The sequence below is a fragment of the Sphaeramia orbicularis genome, chromosome 8 (assembly GCF_902148855.1).
Source record: "Sphaeramia orbicularis chromosome 8, fSphaOr1.1, whole genome shotgun sequence".
NCBI classification, from domain to species: domain Eukaryota; kingdom Metazoa; phylum Chordata; class Actinopteri; order Kurtiformes; family Apogonidae; genus Sphaeramia; species Sphaeramia orbicularis.
Genome location: NC_043964.1, coordinates 4,229,474 through 4,250,365, shown reverse-complemented (window position 1 = coordinate 4,250,365; position 20,892 = coordinate 4,229,474). Strand labels below are relative to the sequence as shown.

Here is a 20,892-nt window from a genome sequence, read left to right as displayed (position 1 = left end):
TGTCCGTTTGCCACTTCTCCTAACCAAAACCAAAACTTTTTGAGCACAGCGCGTCCACTTTATGGTGTATGACGTATCTTTTAACTACCTTTTGACATTCCAGCAAGATCCTTTAACCGTGCAGCTCTGCCACCCAGCTGCCTCGACCTGTTTCCTGTGGGAATGCTGTGTACCTGCTAACTTCCACCATTAGCACCGACTCCAACCTGCCTTTCTCTGTGTCGATGGTAGGAGTGTTTTCCCCTGATGAAGGATGGGTCAGTGTCTGTCTGCCAGCTGTGTCTCTGCTTGTCCTGGCTGTTTCTGCTGTTAGCTGCCTGCTACTTTAGCTGTCAGCTAGCTCCCACGGTCCGGCTGCACCGAACAGCCAGTGCTCCTGTCACTTTTTATTGACGATATTAATTTTAGAGATAAAAAAATGTACTGACAAAATCCTATGTGCTGCTCAAACTCAACACTCGCTCTATTCCATCATGTACATCCACCAGAAATCAATACGGGCTCCTACCTGCCCCCCCATAGCCGTATTAATTTAAATTGATTCATATAAACTCAAAACTTGGGCGGCCATGGCTCAGGTGGTAGACCGGGTTGTTCAATAACTGAAGGGTTGGCGGTTCGAATACCGCTCTGTCCATGTGTTGTTGTGTCCTTGGGCAAGACACTTCACCCTCCTTGCCTCCAGTGCCACTCACACTGGTGTATGAATGTGTGTGAATGTTTGGTGGTGGGAGGGGCCGTAGGCGCAGAGTGGCAGCCACGCTTCTGTCAGTCTGCCCCAGGACAGCTGTGGTTACAGATGTAGTTTACCACCACCAGAGGGAGAATGTGAGAGCGAATGAATAATGGATCAATAATGTAAAGCGCTTTGGGTGTCTAGAGAAGCGCTATATAAAATCCAAACCATTATTATTATTATGTTTATGTTTATGCATTTGGCAGACGCTTTTTTCCAAAGCGACTTACAGGGGAAAACCAATCAAATCACTCAGTCAATCAAATTTTATTTATATAGCGCCAGATCACAACAAAAAAGTTATCTCATGACACTTTACACATAGAGTTGGTCAAAACCAGACTACGCCAATTTACAGAAACCCAACAGAATCCTCCAGGAGCGAACACTTGTGACTGGTGACAGTGGAAGGAAAAACTTCCCTTTAACAGCAGAAACCTGGAGCAGACCCAGACTCCTGGAGGATGGACGTCTGCCTGGACCAGTTGGGGTTAAAGAGAGAGAGTAAAGAAAGAGAAAAGAGAGAGCGATAGAGATAGAGACTGGGGGAGAGGGGGATTAATTATTATTATTAATTATATAATTATTATTATAAAACAGATAGTAACTGATACAAATACATTATTACAAATATTAAATTATTTAACTCATTGTTGTTTTGTGACTGCCTCGGCTGCTACCGCCGCCACAATAATACTAGAAAATTTGACTACTGGTATTATTATTATTATATATTTTTGTATTATTACAACAATTATTATTTTCCCCCTCACTCCCCCCTCTCTCTTTCTCACTGTCATTCACACCCCCCTCTTCCCCTTTTCCCTATCGTCCCTAACCAAGTTATATTGTTTAGTTGCTATTTACATTTATGATGTTTTTCATTGTAATATGATGCTGTTGTTTTTGGTTTGTTTTTGGTTTGATTTTTCCTTTGTTTATGTGTTGTTGTTTTTCAGTCCATATTGTCTTGTTAGCTATCAGTAACAAAAAAAGAATTAAAAAAAAAAACGGGCTCGTACGGAGACGTCGTCATATCCTTGTAATAATGATGTAAATGAATGGTTGGACCCAAACATTCAGTTCATCTCCTTCCCACAGGTCGCAGTGACACCTTCTTGCTTTGTCTATCCAGCTCGGACAGGGGCAGTCTGGAGATGTTTCCAGCTTTACAACATTTAGTTTTTTCTTCTCTTAAAGAACGTAAGAACATAAGGAAGTTTTCCCGGGGTGGGGGGGTCATATTCGGACAGTTCAAACAGCATGAACTCACCGCCGTTCTTCTCTCCTCCTCCTGGTTGTTGGACTGCTGCCTGGGTCTATCTGCAGACTAATGCTGCTCCATGTTCAACTGCTCCGTCTCACAGCTGTTTAAACTCAACACTCGCTTCATTCCATCATGTAGAAAACAACACAGGCTCCCGCGCAGACCTCCTTATATCTATAGACGGTCACGAAGAAACTGTATTCACACACAACCTGCTGACTCTGACTCCATTACATCCCTCAGGTCTGCAGGATTCTTTGTCGCAGCTCATAGACGTCATCAAAGCGCAGCTGTTGTAGGGCGTTGTACCGCCGGAAACATCGCGAGACTGCCCTGCTCCCGTAGAAAATGCTGGTACATGTCTGTCACTGACTGTGGAAAGTCGTCTTTTCAGATAAAAGTACATTTTGCATGTCATTTGGAAAACAAGGTCCCAGAGTCTGGAGGAAGAAAGAGGAGATCCAGTGTTAAGTTTCCACTTTTTATTTTGTGATTTTGTGACATATTGGCTTTTTTCATATCGACTGAAAAATACAATGACAATGAAGACCATTCTATTCTATGTCATGATAATAATCTTTATCTGCATAAAACTAACAGAAAGTAACACATTTTTCTCCATTATCAGGTTGGTCTCATACAGTTTGTTTTATTTATTGTCTGATATGGTCACCTGAAAAACAATAAACCTGTTTATTAAACTTCAGTGTAGCTACTATTTGTCATTCAACATGAAGGTTTACAGATATGAAGAGTTGTCTAAGGGTGGAGCTTTCACTGGTTTATAAGAGATAGTGATAAATTAAATCACCAGAAGTGAAAAAGAACAACTATGTCTCATTAACACTGTAAAAAGTATTTGCCATTTGAACTGTGTTTATGTAGATGCATTTGTGGGGATGCCACCTGGATGGGGGGGGGGGCAAGTTCACAAATTGTGTAAGAAATGCATTAATGACGTCAATATTATGGAAAAATGACAAAGTTTAAAAAAAAAAAAGTATTTGTCAATATTTACATTGAACCATCTTTCCCTCATTATAACCACATCATTTTAATAACATTTTCTCTTATTTATGTATTTTTCCTTAATTGTCATTTTGATAATATATTGTCCAGCACATATTGCACAAATTGCTGTTTTGTTGTGTCTTAATAAAGTGTTTTAATATGTATATTTAGCATATATACATTTACAGCTTTATATACACTGCTTGGCCCAAAAAAAGTCACATATGCATGATTTGACTGCACCACCTTTGGTTTTGATAACAGGAGACATTCACTGTCACATCTTTTTTGCCACATAATTCTAATAAAGTGTCACAATAAGGTTCATAGTATTTTTTCCATCCATACTTGCATTAATTTTTGATTACTGATGATGGCGAATCGGAGCGCTGCATCAAGTCTTCATCACATCCCAAATTAGAGTCTGGACTTTATGGAGGTGAATCCATGTGTGTAAATGACGTCCTGAACCATTCTGTCATAAACCTGATGATCCTGATCAGTCCTAACATTGTCCAATCTGTATGACATTAAAGATATGCATATGCAGATTTCACAGTTTATGAGTTCAGTCGAAGTAAACAGAAGCCATGTTGTTGACAGTCTATGATCCAACAGCAGAAGGATGAGGAGAACTCAAACCTTCACACAAACAGAGTCATCCTCCCAGTGCTGTGTGGAGGACACATTTTAACATTAGACTCCACATTTGAATCTGTGCTACACACATCTCACACTCCTTCATCACCATAACCTATTGGAAAACAGTCAAACAATGCAAGAAACTAAGTGTAAGTGAGTCTATGTTTTAATAAAACTACAGGAACACCCAGTGATGGATGTGAGAACACATCAAATCAAGACAAAGTCAGATTTCACTGATACAGACGTGACAATAACAGAACCTGAACTGATAACTGGAAAAAGTGACATTAAGAAGGAACTGAGCAAATAATCTTTGGATGCCATTAAAGGGTGATTATGGTAAATACTTTTGTCTCACATTTCAGGTCCACTTTAGAGTTAGAATAAAACAAGGTGATAAAGTAGAACATAGAACAACATTACATGACAAAATGTCTGTATCGGTTCCACTGATGTCCTGAGCTCTCTGATAGGGCTGGGTATCATGGCCAATTTCCTTAATCGATTTGATTTCTATTCATAAGGTCCTGAATAGATTAATCATGATTCGATCTCGATTCAATTTAGTATTAATTGATTCAGATTCATTTAGTGATACCAAAGTAGAATTTTGAGTTGTAACCTGATTCTTTGACTACAGCAGCCATTCAACACATCCATACTGGTATCAAAATTGATATTAGAATGGAAATAAATATGACATTTCAGCAGTAAATAGCTGAATCTGCTCTTAAATAATGAACCGGACACAAACATTGCCATGTTTCTTCAGTGGCTCAGAACGGACTCCTTCGTCATCTTTATTCTGTTTTATGGGCAGTGCTTCTAGCGTTAAGGCGCATTACTATCACCCTGGGGCACCAACACCAACTGTGGGCCCCCTGAAACATAATCATGTTGGGATTTTAGTACAAGACAGTCACTGGAGAGGGGGTAGCACTCTGTGATTGTTTGTTGGAGTGTGTGTGTGTTTGTGGGGGGGCTCCTTCATTGTCACTAACTCTGCACTCAGGTGACAGTATCACCTATGGCTTAGTGTAGATCCAAGTTAATATTCCTAGAAAGACCGGCTTCTGCAACTCGCCTCGGAGAGCCTCCAGGCGGCCAGTTCCTCTGCACTGCAGGTTCGAGTTTGAGGATGGGAGGGGTTTCCCCACACCCTTTCTCTGTGTCCCTCCCATGCCAGAACTGTCACGATTGAAACGCCCTGTCTCCGCCAGGGGCTTAAGAGTTGCGTCAGTGGTATCCAGGTCAGGTACTCACGGTCCTGCTCTGAAAAACTGATCTCATCCACTATTAATCGATTACACAAAATTAAAATGAAATCGATCTGAAATCTATCAAATCGATTTTTTTACCCAGCCCTGTACATCAAGTGGTTCATATTTACCACACATTCATCAGCAGTCAAACACATTTTCAATCATATCAAGCACATTCTGCAGGTCAGGGTTAGACCAGCGTAAAAATGTTGAAACAAGTTTGATGTTAGGGAAAACACTGGACCGGACCAGTTCCAGATTGGACCACTAAATGGAGCACTGACCTGTTGCAACGTCGTCTGACAGTCTGTCATGTCTCCTTTGGTGGTCGTGAACTTCCTCCTCGACTGGAATGGGATCTCCTTCATGTTGTTGGCCTCAGTTTGAGACTAAACCGCTACCAGCTCATCAGTCATTCTGTCTCATCCATATCATGTTGTTTATAACTGATGCAAAAAACACATGAATTCAGGGCTCTGACACCTTCAACCAATGGTGTTCTTCAGGTTATGTAACAGGTAATTCACACATACACAGTTGGTGTTAGAAAAATTAAAAAAAGAAAAGAGTAGAATATTTGGGGGATGAACTTAAACTGCACAGAACAATTGTGGGAAATTGTTACCAGAGTAGCTGGTTTCTTTTGTGAACAATGAACAGGTGTGAACCCCAACCACAAAGAGAATCACAAGTGACTGATTAAACGTCCACAAAGTCAATAGAAGTAGTATCCCCATTGAAACCACGTCCTTGTTAACCCACACTAGTTTAACTTTACATGCTGAGGTTCCATAACGTGACCGTTTTGTGAAGGTGGTGGATTAGAACACATTTCTTTGTCTTCACATCTGGACTCTGTGGAGCCAGATCTGGAGGTTTTTGAGTTTGATATTCTCGTAAAAAGAAGTCAGTGCTGCTGGTTCAGACACTATCTTCCTTCTTCCTTCTTGATGCTGCAGTACTTTTTGGTCCAGACATTCATGATTCACATCTGTGTTGATGACAGAAGAAATAGCATGGCAAGACTCTGTTTTCACATTGGAAACACTAAAACTGTTTTGGTGTGTTTCTCCTCTGTGGATGCGTAGGTGTGTTTTAAGGCTACTCATGCGATTGAAAGACTTCCCACACTGGGAACAGCCATATGGTCTTTTTCCGCTGTGGATGCGTATGTGCATTTTCAGGCTATCCATGCGAGTGAAAGTCTTCCCACACTGGTAACAACAATATGGTCTTTCTCCGCTGTGGACGCGTATGTGCATTTTCAGGCTATCCATTCGAGTGAAAGTCTTCCCACACTGGTAACAGCTATATGATCTTGCTTTGCTGTGGATGCAGACATGTAACTTATGGCTTTTAATGAGAGTGAAAGTCTTCCCACACTGGTAACAGCCATATGGTTTTTCTCCACTGTGGCTACGTAGGTGTATGTTAAAGCTATTCATGTGAGTGAAAGCCTGTCCACACTGGTCACACTCATATGGTCTTTCTCCTCTGTGGATACGTATGTGGAGTTTGAGATCATCCTTTCTGGTAAAAACCTTTCCACACTGGTCACAATCATATGGTCTTTCTCCAGTGTGGATGCGTAGATGTGTCTTAAGGTTATTCATTTGGGTGAAAGTCTTCCCACACTGGTCACACTCAAATGGTCTTTCTTCTCTGTGGATACGCATGTGGATTTTAAGCTCCTCCTTTCTGGTGAAGGCCTTGCCGCACTGGTCACACTCATATGGTCTTTCTCCAGTGTGGATGCGTTGGTGTGTTTTCAGGTTTTCTATTTGGTTGAAAGTTTTCCCACACTGGTCACACTCATATGGTCTTTCTCCACTATGGATGCGTAGATGATTCTGAAGGACACTCATTCTGGTGAAACTCTTTCCACAGTGGTAACAGTCAAATGGTCTTTCTCCAGTGTGGGTGCGTAGGTGTGTCTTAAGACCATTCATTTGGGTAAAAGCCTTCCCACAGTGGTAACAGTCATATGGTCTTTCTCCACTATGGACGCGCAAGTGTGTCTTCAGAACATGCACATGAGTGAAAGTCTTCCCACACTCGTCACACTCATGTGGTCTTTCTCCACTGTGATTGCGTACATGTGTCTTAAGGCTACCCTTTCTGGTGAAAGTCTTCCCACACTGGTCACACTCATATGGTCTTTCTCCAGTGTGGATACGTAGGTGTAGCTTAAGGTTATTACTGCGGAGGAAAGTCTTCCCACACTGGTCACACTCATATGGTCTTTCTCCACTGTGGATGAGTAGGTGTTGCGTAAGACCTTTTATTTTGGCGAAAGCCTTCCCACAGTGGTCACAGGTGTGTCTTCTACCCATGTTTGCTGGAATCAGGTGATCTTCACCAGATACAACTTTTAGGTTTCACTTAAAATCCACCTTTGGCTTCTTTCTACATTGAAACACAAAGAAATACAAGAGGTGGTCACTGAAATGAAATGGAATGTAACAGAACAAACATCTCTTCGAGACCAGATTGAACAGATAATTTTGTTTAACTAGTTTGGTAATGGACAGGACATTTTAAAGACAAATAATATTTGATGGTTTCTCCATAAGAGATGTATTTCTTGAATGAGACCAGAAAATAACAGATAATAACTGAGATATTGAAAGACGTTGAAAAATGTCAGGTTCTCCCCAGTGTTGGTAGATTCTTTAAATCATTTCAGAATCACAAAACACTGAAAAAAACGTATTTAGTTTGGTCACTGGTAAAATAAGACCAATTCAATATATTATTAGGGCCCAAGTGCTGAGAATTGGCTGCAAATACCTTATTATTTATGAAATGTTTTCTATTATTATTATTATTATTATTTTACAGTTTTGTAGGAAGTTTTGAGGGCCCAAATATGTGAGAAAACTCAATATTCTCATTCTACAAGTGAAAACTGATGCAGATTCAACAATGTACTAATGAGTTCATGCAACAATTTCTTGTTTCAGGACAAAACCTCAGAACTCGTCACACTGCCACGTAGGGTTGTAACAATGTCATGGTGTTACAATTAAGCATGATTTTAAACGTCACGGTTAATCATCAAGGCTTTCAAAAACCATCTCATAAAGTAGAGTAGATTAAGAGCGGAACAAAGACACACCAATATCCGCTTCCCACATGGTACAAAAGCAACAATACAGAAGCACTGCATTCAACATTACACCAATGACAATGACAGAGAAGGAACCAGCTGACCATCTGTCTCAGGGGGCGGACATATTTCTGAATTGTCTAGACTGTAAATATATTTTTGATGGGGGCTCACTTTTGTTTCCATAGAGTTTACATTTGCTACCATCATCTATGCAGCTTCAGGCTACCATTGAGCAACCCATTCACAACAATCTGGCTTAAACAAATGTCCTCCCTCCTCAAATGAAAGTTAACGAAGTTTTACAACAGCGGGAGACATAGAGGAATTAGTAACGTGTGTTAAGTTGTACAGACCCCATAAGTCAATACCTGTATTAACGATGCCTGTTGAATATGCATCACTTTAAGACAGTGGTTCCCAACCTTTTTTGGCTTGTGACCCCATTTTAACATCACAAATTTCAGGTGACCCTAGACATTCAAAACAGAGACATTTTTGCTAAAATTTGTCTTTGATCATGTAATAGTTTGCTATACTATGTTGCAAAGACACATTGATTTTAGAGGACATTTAGTCGATATAATATATGTTATTCTGGACGGAGGCAGAAAATCCAGGTGTAGATTACTGCACAAAGGGAGAATTTTATTTTCCTTGGTCAGGATATGTACAGTCAGTCCAGCTGTGATTTACAAGGCTGACAATTAATACTGAACAAACAAGAACTCAAACTATGAATTATGAAAGAGCTGCAGCATCTGAAACTGACCACAATGAACATTTGACAGATTAACAGAACCACAGTGCTTCAGTTTCACAACCACAGTTTGTCTTTTATGAACTGGGATTGTCTCTGTCAACTCACCATAGATTTTTTGTTAGTGAGTTTTTTTTGTTTTTTGTTTTTTTTAATTTTTATCAATTACTAGAAATTCCAGGTGACCCCATTTGAAATCAAGGCAACCCCAAGGTTGAAAAACACTGCTTTAAGACATCGTGCAGGGATGAAATAACTTATTTTCCAATGCTTTTGTAAAACATGGTCACAGTGTTGATTTGTTTGTTATATTGTTTAAAAAGAATTTATAAAATGTACGCGCACTGGAGGATATGACACGTGCGCACTGACGCACAGAGGAGAGGGACATCATACACCAAGATGGAAGCCTACCAGAGTTTGAGACGCTGCAGAGCTAACTTTGTGGATTTAATACCTTTCTGTATTAAACTTCTCCCATTGTCCTGTTGAGCTACTGGGACCAACATGGCCGATCCTGTGGTGGTGTTTCCCCGGTGCTGTGAGTAAAGCCTGCAGCTCCACTGCTACTCATGACATTGACTATTTGCGTGCATAAAAACTTTGGGGACTAAAAAGGGGAAAGGTATTTGGGGGTTTGAGCCGCTTTATATTTAATGATTTGTGTTAAATGAGTTCATGTTTTTTGTTGGCTCTGCTATGTGGTGGCTTCATGGTTTATTTGTGTTATTTTGGGGTTTGTTTTGTCGGGGAGCGTGGGGGGTATGTGCTGGCTTCACCTGTGGAGATTAAAAGGCCGATATTAGAGCTCCACAATATATCATTTGAGCATCATCTTCACAATGTACGTGTGCGCAGTAGTCACATCACAGGTCCTGCAATGTAAGAGGTAAATTAACTCAACGTTTTTTCATCTAAGTTCAACCTGGGTACCTGACACACACTGCACGCAACAATCCAGCAATCACAATCGTTCATAATCAATTTTTCCCGAAGCAGATCACGCCCCTGCACATGGAGTGAGTCGCTGATAACATTGGAAAATGAGCAACGAACAAGAGAAAATCACTGAAAACCAAGACTTGAAGCCAAAAAAAAAAAAAAAGCAACGTCAGTTATCTGGAATTATTTCAGCTACAAGAAGGATGAAACTGAAACACGTGTTCTGTGTCGACAGTGTCTTACACCTGTTGCCACAATGACAGGAAACAAAACTTATTTGTTTGACCATTTACGTCGGCACCACACAGCTATTACATCCTCCTGAGTAGTTTTTCATATCACAATATATACCACAGGGTTAAAAAAAATTGCAGTCATTTTTTTCCAATATCGTGCAGCCCTAGCTGATATAGAGCCAAACGCAGACTTATTTTGTCCTTTGCTTATTTCCCCCGATGATGGTTAACCTGCCAGTGACCCTAAAGTGCGCTGTATGGGGTCAATTTGGAAAAAATAAGTGAACTGTTACAAAGTTTCACTTTCATGACATGGTCTGCGCGCAGCACAGACCGTACCCCCATGTATAAACCCCGCAAAATAATCACAGTAATCGTGAAACTGCATGATTATTTCCCTGAGGATAATCAAGCACCAAAATCTCTCATCGTTACATCCGTACCGTCACGATCATATGATGTTACGTAAGGTCACCAACTTCAAAGTATTGAATCACCAACTTGTTAAAGCCTTTCTGACCAAATTTAAGATGCATATGTTCAATATGTACATCAAAACACCAAAACATTTACTGGTACTAATAGGCAGCACTAGGAGTCAGATTCAATATTTTCATGTCATTATGTTCAGGGTGTGACTCTTATCATACATATGAAGCCATGATGATGAAAATATGTCAATTATATTTAAATTATAATTCAAATTCTTTATGTAAATATTTATATAAATACGAAATTTTAAAGTGTTCTCTTAATATTTAAATTTTCACTCATTGTGGATTTTCTATCTGTTTTTTTTCTCTGTAATTGCTTGTTGTTTGTTGCTGTTGTTAACTGTGAAATTTCCCCACAGTGGGATAAATAAAGTCTTATCTTAAGTTTGGTGCTGATGAAACCAAAACAACTGCTGAGTTATGACAGTTTGGTTTTTCTTGATGCTGCGCCCTAAACGACGGTGGGCCTGAAGGGCAAACCACAACGACAAATCGCAAAGCACACAAGAATAAGAAAGGCACATAAGACGCCTCCACTGCCTTAGGAAACGGGCACACTTCCACATTGACCGAACCATTTTAACTTTGTTTTATCGTTCTTTTATTAAGTCTGTTTTATCTTTTTGTCTGGTGGCGTGGTTCGGTCAGACCTCAGTTGCAGAGAAACTCACTGAATCAAATAGTCAGATGGTCCAGTCGCCTGATTGGTGAGTCCCAGTCTTGTCCCGCCTCCCTGTACACTAAACAGGTCCAGAGGATGGATGCATCAGTTCTTAACATTGACTCCCATCCTTTACCAGGTGAATTTCAGCTCCTTTCCTCTGGATGGAGGTTCTTAGTCCCAAGGTGCAGGACACAGTGTTTATAAAAACAGCTTTGTTCCTGTCGCCGTCACTGAGCTCAATAAGAAATAGTGACATTGCACTTTACTGACTTATTTAGTTATTTATTCCATTTCTTTGCTCTATTTATTATTATTATTGTGACTTCAAATTTTTTTTTTTATTATCATTATTATTTTTAAATTGTATGTTCTTATTCGGGTTTTAATCCTGGATTGTTTTTATCTTTTCTGGTTTTTATTGCATCTTGTTTTTATTTATTTGATCTTACCTACTTTATTTACCTATCCATGCTGCTATACCGATGAATGGTGGAACACTGGGCACTTTTAGTCCTGTCTGCAAGCGTGATCAAGTGCCTTTCTTGCATGTTTAATGTATGTGTTGTTGTAATGCCAAGGCAATCACCTAGACTGCAAAACAAATCTACCTACGGGTATAAATAAAGTAACCTTGACCTTAAGAAAAAAAACCCACACACACAAGAAAAAGAAAATCACGCAAACAAGAAAAAGGTCGAAACCATAGGTACCTGCCGTAACCAGGATCTGGATGCTGATTGGATTATCTTTCTGACAGGTGGGAAAACCAGAAGTTTATCTTTAAAGCAATGTATGACTTACATCACTAATTTTTCTCCAAATTTGTAAAACCAGAGTGACAACCTCCTTATCACTAATCCATAAGTATTTCTGTGCTAACACACCTAAATCACCTCCCTCGCAGTGAACAACTTCACCGTGTATGCCATCACAAGCTGTCTGTTTGTTTACATTCCTTGTTGCTCGTCTTCCCAGAATGCATCTGCATCTGTGGATTTATTCACCACCAAAATAATCCAAATCGTAGTCACAAAGCATCTCTTTTGTTTTCACCCCAGCTGTTTTCCTTAGTCACGCAAGTTTCAAAATCAACATAACTTTTTTCCACCATTTCACCAAATACACTTTCACTCTTTACTATTTTCTGCATTTATTTGACTTTTATATTCAAACTTATCTTTAACAATAAAGCATTTATCTTCAGTATAACACTGTTTGGAACACCACTATTTCAATGTGCTATGTTTAAGGTGCACCATCCTTTTAAATACTGGCCCCTAATTAATCATTTCAACCTCTGTTAATCACAGGCTACTGGAATGTAATCTGAAATGCTTGTGCTACATTAAATCTATCCAAACACACAAAATAAAATACTTTTAGTTGTAACCCAAAACTCATATAAAACGTGTGCCTTCAGTAACAAACTTCAGATAACGTACATATTCACCTCACCTCGTAAACTCACAAAATACAAATAAACTACAAAACCGAAATGCATTCTGGGTACAGGAGCCCTTCCACACCACGTTCTGTCTTGCATTGTTGCTCGCGCTGGACCCACAAAATGGCGGTCGTCTCGCGGTAGTTTCACATCACTTTCACTCCAAACATTCACATAAACTGGACCTAATGCGACATAAACGACCACAAAACTGAACAGGAAACAACACGTAGTTAAAGCCTGCTCTTAGGACGCGGATTATTACAAACGTTCACACTTTTACTGACCTGAATAAAACGGGAGACACGGAGCGATGAGGAGACTGGACTTGACAGCTCTTCTTCCCAGAATGCAGCTGAGGGTGCGTCACTATAGTACCCCTGAAGAAACTGGACTAAAACAAACGTTCCTACCTCATAGTTCTTACTGTTAACCGATGTTATCCACGTTGTTAGTGCAACGACAACACTGGGTTACAAAAAAATGTTTTTTGCAATTTGTCTAGGTTTTTTCAACTGAATTAGGACCATTTTGCACCTCTAAATCAAAAAATGACATCTGTTTTTCTCAATCAGGTCAGGTTTTTTGCTAATTTGATTTTGAAAAATTTGAACTTCTCACAAAATTGATTACATTTTTGTGACCTTATCTTGGTCACCAAGTTTAATACCAAAATAAGATTGGTAAGCACACTTTATGAAACTTGTGACTTGATTCCTGTTAGGTACAATGGTGTATTCACCGCAGATGTAGCAGAATACGTCAGGCTTATTTTTGCAAGATCTTCTAGTCGAAGCCATTTCATTCACCTGTAATATTAAAAAAAAAAACATTAATCATAAATTGGCAAAAGTCAAATCTTCAGAACTCATTTATTGCAAGAAATATGAAAGAATTTGTATCATATGATGTGAAAATGCCCATAAATGTAAGCAAAAATGTTAAAAAGCCAATATGTAGCATAGTTCAGAAAGTTGACCTGATTGAGCAAAATTAATGTGATTTTTGGATTCAGCACACCAAAATTATCCTAAATCAGCTCAAAAACTTAAACAATAAATTTGTTGTTGACCAGTGCAATTCACAGTATTATCAGTGGATAAGGTTAGGGGTTAGATTAAATGTTTAGGTGTTATTGTAGATGAAAAATTGAGTTGGAAATCCCATATTGATCTTGTCTGTAAAAAAAAAACATGAAGTTAATTGGCATTTTGAGCAGAGTCCGTTCATTGATAAATCATTCCTGTTTCTTGACTTTTTATTATTGCTTAATTTATCCTTACATTATTTATTGCAACACTGTTTAGGTGGCAACCTGTCCCACTGATCTACATAAGATTCTCCTAATTCTAAAGAAACTTGTAAGAATGATCAGCTTTTCTAACAGACTCCACTCATCATCAAAGAAAGCAGTACGGATCATTCACAAGGCAGGTTCCACAGATCACACAAATGTGTTATTTTTACAGTCAAAGTGACTAAAACTCAAAGACATCATAGAGCTACAAACAACACAAATCATATTCAAAGCCAAAAATAATCTACTACCAGGAAACATACAGAAACGATTCACTGAAAGGGAAGGGAGTTCTGATTTAAGGGGTAGATTTAATTTCAAAATTCAGAGGGTGAGCACTATGAGGAAAAGTCTGAGCGTATGTGTGTGTGGTGTTAAAGTCTGGAATAGACTGAGGGAGGAGCACAAGGAATGTTCAAACAGAAGACGATTCAAAAACACTTATGAGAACATGTTTTTCACAAGATATAGTTAAGAGGGTTATTAACTGTCACCATATGTTCACTGTTGTTTATGTATATATTTCCTTCCTTGAGTTAGTTATTATTTGTTTATTTATTCGCCAGCACAACTAAGAAAGGCATTGGTAAAAGATTACACTGGTCAACAACAAATTTATTGTTTCAGTTTTTTGAGCTGATTTAGGATCATTTTGGTGTGCTGAATCCAAAAATCACATTAATTTTGCTCAATCAGGTCAACTTTCTGAACTATGCTACATATTGGCTTTTTAACATTTTTGCTTACATTTATGGGCATTTTCACATCATATGATACAAAATTCTGACATATTTCGTGCAATAAACGAGTTCTGAAGATTTTAATTTTGCCAATTTATATTTATAATTAATTTTTTTTTAATATTACAGGTGAATGAAATGGCTTCGACTAGAAGATCTTGCAAAAATAAGCCTGACGTATTCTGCTACATCTGCGGTGAATACACCATTGTACCTAACAGGAATCCTGTTAGAAAATGGTTTTTTTTCTCTTAAAACCTATTTTGGGTGAGAACTATATAAAAAAATCAACTGATAAAGTCACAAAAATGTAAGCAATTTTGTGAGAAGATCAAATTTTTCAAAATCAAATTAGCAAAAAAACCTGACCTGATTGAGAAAAACAGATGTCATTTTTGGATTTAGCGGCGCAAAATGGTCCTAATTCAGTTGAAAAAACCTAGACAACTTGCAAAAAACATTTTTTTGTAACCCAGTGTTATATGTGTATTTGTATGTGTGCATATGTATAAACGTATATATGTGTATATGGATGAATGAGTGTGTGTGTATGTGTGTGTGTGAAGAGATATATAAATATAGAAGAGTAATGTACAGGGTGGGGAAGCAAAATGTACAATATTTTGAGGCAGGGATTGAAAGACAGTGTTTGACCAATTAGTTTATTGAAAGTCATGAGAATTTATTTGCCACAAGAAAATGTCCATAATAGAAAATGTTTTTATTCTGTGTGTCCTCCTTCTTTCTCAATAACTGCCTTCACACGCTTCCTGAAACTTGCGCAAGTGTTTGTCAAATATTGGGGTGACAACTTCTCCCATTCTTCTTTAATAGTATCTTCCAGACTTTCTGGTAATAGTTTTGCTCATAGTCATTCTCTTCTTTCCATTATAAACAGTCTTTATGGAAACTCCAACTATTTTGGAAATCTCCTTTGGTGTGACGAGTGCATTCAGCAAATCACACACTCTTTGACGTTTGACGGGCAAAAGTTTCTGAAAAGGTATGGATAATAGTGTTAGGTATGATTATGACATCAATATATGTTTGGTTTCAAAACAATTGACGTGGTGCCTGCTGAGAAAAAACAACTAAATGTTCATTGTAAATTTTGCTTCCCCACCCTGTAAAAGGAAGAGGGACATATACTATTAATGATACTGTAGGGAGAGGGGGTGGGATTAAATAAGTTATACTTCTTTCCACCCCTTTTCGGGTAAATGTAAATGGAATTACTGTGCTTTTCTTCTGACTAAGATTATTATAATTCTTGACATTTGTATTATTATGTATGCTTTGCAAGTGCATATATGTTAAATTTCATTGCATGTTTGGAATAAATCACTAAATCACAAAAATCACAAAAGTCACAAATCTGCTCCTCTTTTCAAAAAATTCAAACTTCTCTCAGTTTAGGATGTGAATGTTTTCCAGACCTGTGTCTTCATGTACAAATATGGTCACTTAACTCATATTCTTCCCAAACTTTTCCAGAACTTCTTTATGTTGTGTTCTGTTATTCACAATTATCCTACACGATATTCAAGCAAATTTTATCTTCTGTACTGCTGAACTTCTGTCAGTATTCTGTAAAATATGATGGACCAAATCTGTGGAATAATCTACGACCTGAACTTCAATCAACATCTACTTTATCATTATTTAAAAAGCGTCTGAAAAGGACTGGAATTCATGAAAAAATGTAAGGCGAGATATCATTTGATTTGATGATTTGTAATGTGATTTGCATTTTTATTGTTTTTACTTTAGTTTATTAATTCAGTTATATTGTTTTTTTTAATTCTTTTTTTTTTTTCCTGTGTATTGTTCATTACTGGGGTGGTATTCCTATAAGCCTTTTTTTGGCTTCTAACCTCTCCTGCACAATGATGTTACTTGTTTGAATGTTGTTGTTTTTTATTTTCTCTTGCTGTTTTATGTTGTGCAAATAAATTTTCCAGTATGAATGTAATAAAAGAAACTAATAAAAAAAAGAACAGACTTTAACAAACACAAAATGGGGTCACACTATTTTAGGTGTCCCACACTAAATTCAATAAAAAAATGGAGCTTTCCAACTTGCAGACCCAGACCAACAGCCTGTCTGATCCATGGTCATTTTCTGCTGTGCCTTACTGAGACCTGGCACCAACCTGGGGACTTCTCTTCCTTAACTGAAAAAGGCACAGCAGCGCCTGTACTTTCTAAGGTCACTGAGATGGGTCAACCTGACCCAGGAACTGCTACTGTCCTTCTGTAGATGTTCTGTGGAGAGCATCCTTACCCACAACATCTTAGTGTGTTATAAGAGCAGCTCTCAGGCTGACAAGAAGGCTCTAGACAAGGTTATTATCGTTAACGAAAACTAACGAAACAACGAAAACTGGAATTGAAAAAACATTTTCGGTAACTGAAATAAATAAAAACTATAATTAAAAGAAAAAATGATAACTAACTGAAACTGTATTGTGTGCTTACAAAACTAACTAAAACGGATAAAAATTCTGGATAAAATTCCCTTCGTTTTCGTCTTTGTCAACGTTGAATTGATACAAAAGCAATTTATTTCGCTCTAGCAATTTTGTCTGCTGTCACCATATGACACTTCACGGTCCGTCACTTGGTTTGGAGTCGGAAACATGGAGACAAAAGCAGCAGAGTCCTGTCTGGGATTTATGTGAATATGATGGTGAAGAAGAGAAAAGATATGAAAAAATTAAAAATAATACTAGAACTAAACTAAAGCTAAGCATTTAGGAAAAAATTAAAACTAATAAAAACTAGCAAACCTGCTCTAAAAACGAATTAAAACTAACTGAATTAGAAACAAAAAGTCAAAACAAAATAAAACCTAACCATAATGAAAAATCCAAAACTATTATAATGATGGCTCTGGAAAGAGTCAGGAAGTCAGCCCAGAGCATCATGGGAGTCCAGCTGTCCTCTGTGTCAGACATCTATAACAGCAGGTGTCTGCGCAGGGCCACAAGCATCACCCTGAACGGTTCACATCACAGACACAGCCTGTTCTCGCTGCTGACCTCAGAGAACAGGTACAGATGTACCCAGGCCCGCACCTCCAGATTTAGCAGCAGGTTTTACCCAAATGCATTATGGGTACTGAACACACTGCAATGACAATACCTCAAATAAGGATATATATTTAACATATGTCTTTAGTGTCCAGCCAGGATCAAAGTGCAATATATTTATCTCTACTGTTTCTTGGTTGGTTGACAGGCTTGTTTTTATTCTGTATATATATTTACACTTTTCTTTTCTTTTAAACTGTTTTGCACTACGCACCACTAGAAAGTTGTCTCTTATAATTTCGTCGTACATATGTATAATGATAATAAAGGCATTTTATTCTATTCTATTCTGTTCTATGAAGCCTGTCCTTCTGGGTACTGCTACCTGCACTGGGCACGCAGCACTGGCTCTAGTGGTTATTTACTGTGATGACCTGAAGCTGACGCTTCAGTCTCCACCTGATGTGTCATCATTTGAATTCCTGGCATTTTCATCCAAACCTTCTTCTCAGATCAACATCCTTCTTATCTACCACCCACCTAAACTACACCCAGCCTTCATCACAGAGATATATGATCTCCTCGCCCGAGATGCATGATCTCCTTTTTCACGTGGGGTCGCCTGAAACAGACAGAGTATTTTCTCTAAGACAGGACTAATAATATCACAGAGAAGTCACCTCAAACGGCAGAAGTTAGATCAGCTGTCTTCCTTAACTCAAATTTACCAAAGGATAAAAAGGAGAGGCAGCAGAACCCACAAAGGATGACAGTTTTATTATTTCAGGGATTATGTCTTTAATTTTGGCCACACTTATTGTTTACACTTTGTTGTTGTTTACATTGTTCTGATGTGGATTTGAGTCAAGGAGCTGAGCTTCTGTTTGTAAAGTAGTTCAGGTGAACACACACCAGGTAGGGAAGGACCATTTAGCATTCACATAGTTATCATGGATTTTTATTCTAGTTTTATTCATATTTTTTATATACATTTATTATTCTTATTTATTATTTTTATATTTTTTTTCTGTACTGTTAAAAAATGTTCTTATGTGGAAAATTTTACAGTAAAGTTCTTTTGCATGGATGTTATCTGTCGCCTGCGTAATTTTTATTGAGCCACAAAGTTTTTTTGGTGAGGAGAAATTCTAAATAGTGATTCCCACTCCCAGAAGGTGTCCTGGAGTTAAAATGAGTCCCCATTGGTTGGGGTCAGAGGGGACATGTAGTTAAACCTATGAAATATGAGGAGGTAAAGCCAGGGTCATGTGACTGAAAACATGAACCAGCTGCAAAAGCCACTCATTTCACATCAGTTCATAACTTTCTTCCTTCCTTTCATTTCTTCCAACAGTTGTAAACATGTGAGGTCAGTGTTCCAGGAATGGATAAAAAGAAGAAAGCGACACAGCATGAACAGAAATGAAGTGAGTGGCCTTTCCATCTGTAAAGACACGGTCAATGGTCAACACCACCTCTCATGGTCCAGTGGTCAGGTTATGTGCTTCAAAATTACACTTTTTTTTTTTCTCAATTAGCTGCAAAAGTGTCTTGGGTTGGTAAAATTGTTGTACAGAGGCATTTCATTGTGTTTTCAAAATGTTTAGCCATTGGTCATTTACACCTCCAGTCATCATGTGATTGAGCTGTTTTAGATGCTTCAAAAGTTCAATTTATGACAATGTTCCAAGTTTGCTCCTGAAGTGATTCATGTTATTAATAATAGTTGTCCAGAGGCATTTCAAAGTGTTTCCAGCATTAATTCCAATATCGTCAACGCCCCCCAGTGGTCAAGTGGTAAGGCTGTAGAATGTACTTTCAGTTTCATCTGTTCCAGATTTAATGTTGCAGATAGACTCAAAAAGCAGCCTGGTGTGCTAAAAATGGACATCCAGTGTTATTTCAAGGTATTTTAAACATTTATTCAAACAGTCATCAATGCAATGCAGTGGTCCAAAGGTAAGGCTTTAGTTTCTGGAGTCCATCACCCGTTTCCAGAGCAGTTACTGACTGTAAACCCACAGAGACTGTGTCTGTCCCCCGACTGTTGAAAGTGAATACATTTGAACTAAAGAGGAAAAACAGCTGTACACAACAACCTAATACAATTCAACACCACTACTCCAACCATCCAAAAACACAAAGAAATACAATGTGGTTCCATCTATAGTATAATAACCTATAAATAATGACTCCATATTGAAATGAAAATTTCACAGTAAAAAGTATCAGATCGCTAAAAGTAATCATAAAAAAATTTGGATCAGAAGCAAAAAAATCCAGATGGGGACATAACTAGCAGTGATGTCTGCAAACTTGTTAGTAATAAAGTTTGGTTTCCCAAACCACAAAGAATACATCTGTAAAACCACATGCAAAATCAAACTGAGCCAAAAACTGTGATAAAGAATAATGTTATGACCCTGGGTCATAATTTGTGTATTTATATGCGTGTTTTCTGTTTAGTGTGTGTGTTCTCCCCCGTCCTGTAGGTGTGCTGTGCCCTTTTGTGTCTGTCTATTGCAGGTTGCTGATTGGTGGAGCATGATGGCCCAGCCCTTTAAAGATGGCCCTGGAGCTCCCATCCTTGCTCGCTCTTGCCTCCTGTCAGCTCCCAACCCTGTGTTCGTGTGTGTGACCGTCAGTCTTCGGGCTCCTGGAAAAATCCGATTGTTTGTAGTTGTAAATAGTTTTTGTTAAATTGAACCTTTTTCTGGTAGGGGAGGTCGGCTCTTTTGTTTTCCCATTTTCTCCTGTTTTTGTTAGGTAGTTAGGTAAGTTTTCTGTATTTTATTTCTTGCATTTATTTTGGTTAGGTAAGTTAGTTTGAATTGTAAAAGAAGATATTTTGTTTGTTGTTTTAGCCGCACCCTCCCCTAACCCTTCCTTAGTTGAACAAAATACTGATAATAAATACTGTGAATTTTAGTTTTTGACTGACGTGTGTGCTTGGGAGCTGGGAGGGGACAAAAGTTGAGCCTATTATGTTCGCCCTGGTGAACCCCTAGGCCGGGGCGTAACAATAAGGCATATATATTTATGGGTTTGTTTTGGATGGTGAAGACGTTTGAGTGTTTTGTCATTGCATTCTAGTCAGGCTTAGTATGTTCCCATCATTTTAATGCTGTAATCCTGTGAATGAAACAGCTGCTGTTTGGTTGATGGATGCTGGATTTTTGACACTGAAAAATAAACTAAGAATTGAAATCTCCTGCATTGTGGTGCTTTAACAAAAGTGCAGAGACTGTTTGTC

At 38.3% G+C, this 20,892-nt stretch overlaps 2 protein-coding genes across 2 annotated transcripts in view; one reads left to right on the top strand and one right to left on the bottom strand.

Moving 5' to 3' along the window:
* Positions 1 to 12,913, bottom strand: part of LOC115424550 (zinc finger protein 658B-like) — a 45,762-nt gene extending 32,849 nt beyond the window's left edge. Inside the window, exons 1-2 of the mRNA XM_030141888.1 lie at positions 12,858 to 12,913; positions 6,463 to 7,327 (exon numbers count right to left, since the gene is read on the bottom strand). Of these exons, the coding sequence (XP_029997748.1) occupies positions 6,463 to 7,254 (792 nt within the window). The 5' untranslated portion in view covers positions 7,255 to 7,327; positions 12,858 to 12,913. The remainder of the gene's footprint in view (positions 1 to 6,462; positions 7,328 to 12,857) is intronic.
* The window catches only part of LOC115424555 (zinc finger protein 239-like), a 57,340-nt gene that overhangs the window by 25,682 nt on the left and 10,766 nt on the right, over positions 1 to 20,892 (top strand). The window lies entirely within an intron of this gene.